The sequence below is a fragment of the Ursus maritimus genome, assembly GCF_017311325.1.
Source record: "Ursus maritimus isolate PB19 chromosome X unlocalized genomic scaffold, ASM1731132v1 scaffold_X1, whole genome shotgun sequence".
Classification (NCBI taxonomy): Eukaryota; Metazoa; Chordata; class Mammalia; order Carnivora; family Ursidae; genus Ursus; species Ursus maritimus.
In genome coordinates this window covers 45,854,136-45,859,957 of record NW_024423319.1, presented here as the reverse complement: position 1 = coordinate 45,859,957, position 5,822 = coordinate 45,854,136, and the positions used below count along the sequence as shown (strand labels likewise).

General features: G+C 37.5%; 1 protein-coding gene across 8 annotated transcripts in view; it reads right to left on the bottom strand.

The window, feature by feature from the left end:
• Nucleotides 1–2,157: 2,157 nt before the first annotated feature.
• Nucleotides 2,158–5,822, bottom strand: part of LOC103674958 (nuclear RNA export factor 3-like) — a 21,353-nt gene continuing 17,688 nt past the window's right edge. For all 8 annotated transcript variants that reach the window (XR_005831810.1, XR_005831808.1, XR_005831812.1 and 5 more), the window contains one exon: nucleotides 2,158–2,309. Coding sequence is in view for 4 of the 8 variants with exons in the window: in XM_040619946.1 (XP_040475880.1) it covers nucleotides 2,250–2,309 (60 nt within the window). In the remaining 4 variants the exon portion in view is untranslated. The remainder of the gene's footprint in view (nucleotides 2,310–5,822) is intronic.

Here is a 5,822-nt window from a genome sequence, read left to right as displayed (position 1 = left end):
ACAAACTAAAGAGTAAACATGATTAAACTAGTTTGACTGTGTTGACATAACCTGAAGCAAAATGTGAGCAAAACCAAAATACACCACACAATTTATCTCTATGATATAAAGCATGTTTATTAAAAGTTTATGTTTTTATCTTGATGTTTGGTTTTCATATCTATATATTTGCAGATTGAATTATTATCTTTCGTTTAAAGATTTTATTTATTTGAGAGAGAGAGAGCGCACACAAGTAGGGGGAGCAGCAGGCAGGGGAGAAGCAGGCTCCCCTCTGAGCAAGGAGCCCAATGTGGGGCTCGATCCCAGGACCCTGGGATCATGACCTGAGCCAAAGTTAGCCGTTTAACCAACTGAGCCATCCAGATGCCCCTGAATTATTATCTTATTTTAGATTTCCTTTCACATGTGTATTTTGTGTTTGTTAAGACAAATGTTCCTTTTAACCCACTGGCATACCTCTTTTTATTGTATTTTGTTTTATTGTGCGTCACAGATACTGTATTTTTTTTAACAAATTGAAGGTTTGTGGCAACCCTGTGTCACATTTTGGCATTTTTCCAATAGTATTTGCTCACTTTGTGACTCTGTGTTTCATTTTGGTAATTCTCAAAATATTTTAAACTTTTTCATTATTATTATATATTGGTGACCTATGATCAGTGATAATGACTCACTGAAAGCTAAGATGATGGGTAGCATTTTTTAGCAATAAAGTATATTTAAATTAAGGTATATAAATTTTTTATATAATGCTATTGCACACTTAGTAGACTACAGTGTAAACATAACTTTTATATCCATTATGAAACCAAAAATTCATTTGACTCTTTTAAAGAGATATTCACTTTATTGTGTTCTGGAACCAAACCTGCAATCTTTGAGGTATGCCTATATTTACAAATATGTGTGTTAATGGAAGATATTCTTTAATTTTTATATATTTATGAGACTAGTTTTCCTTTAAAAGCCCAGAGCTTTTAAAGATATTCCATATTGAAATTTAATGACGCTCTTTAAAGAAAATTGTTGATGACTATGAATGGTGACAATTTTCTTTGTTTCCATCTTTCATATCTTTATGAAATCTGTTATATGTTTACAGAATGATAAAATAGTAAATATGAAGAATTTATTCCTTTACTAAAACTAACCTGACACAATAATATCTAAGTACAATAGTAAAGAAAGGGCCCTGTTAAAAACCTGACAAAGAAAATTAGATTTAAGCATACCACACTGAATGTCTTTGAGATTCTTCCAAAATTTATACTGTGTGAGTGAGAACTTCAGTGCTTTGTAACTACCTATTCACTAATTCAGTGTAGGTAGTTCCTGAATAGAAGTACCTGTCTTTGTTACTTAGATAGAGTATTTGGAAACAAGTAGAGATTAAGTATTGTGGGTATTATGCTTATATTGATAAATGTGCTTTGAGTTGATCCCTGCAGGTGACATCTTTGTTTACCTACAGAATATTCATTCCTCACATTTCTAACAGGCTCAAATTTTCATTAGCGCACCTCTTGTCTCATACAGTCATGTGTTTGGGAGGAATTTGACCACTAGCTCTAAGGGTGTGTGCAGAGTTAGTCTAATTGAACCCAATAAACCTATGTCCCTGGCCACAGTGTTTGGTGGAGCCTGAACTGAGCCTGAATCTTCATACCTTTGAGTCACTGGATCAACTAACCTTGAAGCCTCCTCTACTTCTGGACTCTCAATTATATAAGCAAATGAATTTCCTTGTTGTATAAACAAAAATGACTTTCACTATCTGTTACTTGTAACTTTGTTACTTACTGCTTTATATATTATTGAAGCTATGTTACCAGGTGAAAGTAAATTCACAATTTTTATCTTCTTAATAAATTTTCTTTTATGATTATATAGTAGCCTTCTTTATTCCAAATACTGCTTGATATCGACTTTGCTTGACACTAATACAAATAAACCATCTTTCTCTTAGTTTTACTGGTCATTGATCATCACACTTTATTTTCGTCTTTTCTGCGACAGGTTATTGTACCTGCTTTATAACCTGCAAAACTCTGCAACATGTTCATAATACTTGTATTAGGCTATTCGGGCTGCCATAACAAAAATACCTCAGACTAGGTGGTTTAACAACAGAAATTTGTGTCTCACAGTTCTGGAGGCTAGAAGTCCAAAATCAAAGTGTTGGTAGGTTTGGTTTCTTCTGAGGCTTCTCTCCCTGGTTTGTAGATGGCTGCCCTCTTGCTGTCTCTTCACATGGTTGTCTCTCTGTGCACACACGCTCCTGGCGTCTCTCTGTGTGTCTTAAGCTCCTTAAAAAAAACAAAATGGATTTACTTATTTAAAATTTTTATATTTGAGTATAGTTGACACACAATGTTATGTTAGTTTCAGGTGTACAACATAGTGATTCAACTTCTCTATAGGTTGTGCCATAGGCACCACAAGTGTCACCATACAATGCTATTACGATATCACTGACTATATTCCCTATGCTGTGCCTTTTAGCCCCATGATATTCTTTCCATAACTGGAAGTCTGGATCTTCCACTCCCCTTCACCCATTTTGCCCGTCTCCTGACTCCCTTCCCCTCTGGCAACCATTGGTTTGTTCTCTGTATTTATGGGTCTGGTTCTGCTTTTTGTTAAACTCCTTATGAAGACAGCAGTCAGAATGGATTAAGGCATATAGCAGCCTCACTTTAACTTAATCACTTCTTTAAAGATCCCATTTCCAGATGGAGTCATATTCCGAGGCACTGGGAATTAGGGCTTCAACATATGACTTTTGGGAGAACATAATTCAGTCAAAACAAAGCCCAATGTTAAGATGGCATTATTAAAAGAGACAAGAGAGCAAAGACAGGAACAATGACACAGAGCAGGCAGGAAGATGGCATGTTAGGCTTCCATTATCCTACAGCTTCTCCAGTTCATATGATTCTCTAAGGGCCAGTAACTTCCAAGCATTGGACTGAGAAATTTGCTTTGCCACTACCTTGGCCTGGACCTGAAGGATGGGAGCCAGTATATTATACTAGCTAATAATTCATAGCTTAAAGTTTAATGCTTTCTTATTATCAATATGCCTTCTATTTTAAGACACTCAATCTCCCCTAACCTTAACTTCCTAATTAGATATAGACATAAAATAATTAGTCATGCTCCTCAAATTGTTGTGAGAATTAAATGAAATTTAAGTATACTTCTGCACATAATAAGGACTAAGTGTTTTATGGGGTAGAATGTTTGGAAAGCTGGTTCCACAGCCTTTTATTTACACAATGGACAGGCTCCTGGTGAACAGCTTTCTATTCTAGGTCATGCCACAACATTGTCTATGAGAAATGCAGAAGGGGAAGGGTTGACCTTGTAAACTGGGGTTAGACACCATAGGGGTCCAGATACCTCCCTTACTCTAGAGCCCCTTACATTTCTCTATATAGACTCTTAAACTTCAGGAAGACAAAGACATTGCCTGAATTTTTTATGGTCCTATTTTCCCTTCTTATCATTATGCTTGACATGCACTAGGTGCTTGAATGAATGAATGAATGAATGAGTGAATGAATGAATTATAGTTATATTCCATGCATATATCGTTCTTCCTTCTAACAGTTTATAGCCCCTGGCAGACCAGAACTCTAGGTGTAGAGCCAGAGCTCTCAAGTGATTCAGCATATATTTATGGAACAGAAACCTATGCTTGCCTCTAACTTGATGAGTTTCAGAGAGGCATTCTGGAGATCTTGGCCTTTGTATTTTCAGTAAAACTTTTATATACACTTCCTGAGAATCTTATATAGGTGGCCTGAAAGATAGTTAAAGATTAAGTGAAGCTTCTGAAGGTGATCTGATCTAGCTTACTCAATAGGAAGAAACAGTCAAAAGGGAAAACCTGGGGGCTGTGGGTCATCAAGAGGTTACTCTGGTTACTCATTTCCACTATTTAGTTAAAGAACTGGAAGTCAAACCCTGTCCGATGTTGTAGGCTTACCTCTTGGAAGAATTCCAGCTCCATCACTCAACCAATTAGATTATGCCCACCCACACTGAAGAGGGAAATCTGCTTTACTCAGTTTATCAACTCAAATGCTAACCTCATCCAGAAACATCCTCGTAGGCACACCCAGAAATAACATTTTACCAAAATATCTGGGCACCCTATGGCCTTGTCAAATTGACATATAAAATTAACCATCATCATGATTCTCATCTAAATCACCTAATACCAAGGCATGGCATATTAAGGGATAATATGGGCAGAGGAATAACTGTAGAATCTAGTCAAAAATTGCAGAATGTAAGGAAGGATAAAGGAGAACATTGTGACTTTCTCCTGAGTCTGCCACTGTGAAGGGTTGTTCTGGCCTGACCTGGGAAAAAAGCTGAGCACTGTGAAGATCCACTCAGAATTTTTCTTTTATCTTACAATAGTACCATGAAGGTGAACAGGCAAGATTCTATTCACTCATAATTTATTGTTTTCCAAAATGGCGGTGCCAGTTTGCACTCCCACCAACAGTGCAAGAGGGTTCCCCTTTCTCCACATCCTTGCCAACACCTGTTCTTGTGTTGTTGATTTTAGCCATTCTGAATCATTACACTGTACACCTGAAGCTAATATTACACTGTATGTTAACTAACTGGAATTTAGATAAAAACATAAAAAAACACTGATATCTAATAAAAAACATAATTTATTGGCTTTTCCTCAAGACAGACATTCTTTCTTTTTATTATGTTATGTTAGTCACTATACAGTACATCATTAGTTCTTGATGTAGTGTTCCATGATTCATTGTTTGCATATAACACCCAGTGTTCCATGCAGTACGTGCCCTCCTTAATATCCATCACCAGGCTAACCCATCCTCCCACCCCCATCCACTCTAAAGCCCTCAGTTTGTTTCCCAGAGTCCATAGTCTCTCATGGTTCATTCCCCCTTCTGTTTCTCCCCCCCTTCATTTTCCCCTTCCTTCTCCTAATATCCTCCTTGCTATTCCTTATGTTCCACAAATAAGTGAAACCATATGATAATTGTCTTTCTCTGCTTGGCTTATTTCACTTACAATAATCTCCAGTTCCATCCATGTTGATGCAATTGTTGTGTAATTATCCTTTCTGATGGCTGAGTAACATCCCATTGTATATATGGACCACATTCTTCTTTATCCTTTCGTCTGTTGAAGGGCATCTCGGCTCCTTCCAGAGTTTGGCTATTGTGGACATTGCTGCTATGAACATTGGGGTGCATATGGCCTTTCTTTTCTAACTAACAAAACCATTTTAATGAAATCCCCTGAACAAAGCAACCTTTTATCCCAGTTTCATTGGTAATAGTCCATGTACTGAGGGTTTTTTGTTTTTTTTGGTTTTTTTTGCCCTCCTTTCATAGAGCAGTGCTTTTGAAATAGTAATGGTCCCTTTCCACATGTTAAGAATATTCTTCTTTCGGGGCGCCTGGGTGGTGCAGTCGTTAAGCGTCTGCCTTTGGCTCAGGGCATGATCCCAGTGTTCTGGGATTGAGCCCCGCATTGGGCTCCTCCGCTGGGAGCCTGCTTCTTCCTCTCCCACTCCCCCTGCTTGTGTTCCCTTTCTCGCTGGCTGTCTCTCTGTCAAATAAATAAATAAAATCTTTAAAAAAAAGAATATTCTTCTTTTTATTTATTCAGATGTATTTATATCCACTGATTTGTCCAGATGAGAAAATATTTATCATTAAAATCATTAAGATAGGGGCGCCTGGGTAGCGCAGTCGTTAAAGCGTCTGCCTTCGGCTCAGGGCGTGATCCTGGCGATCCGGGATCGAGTCCCACATCAG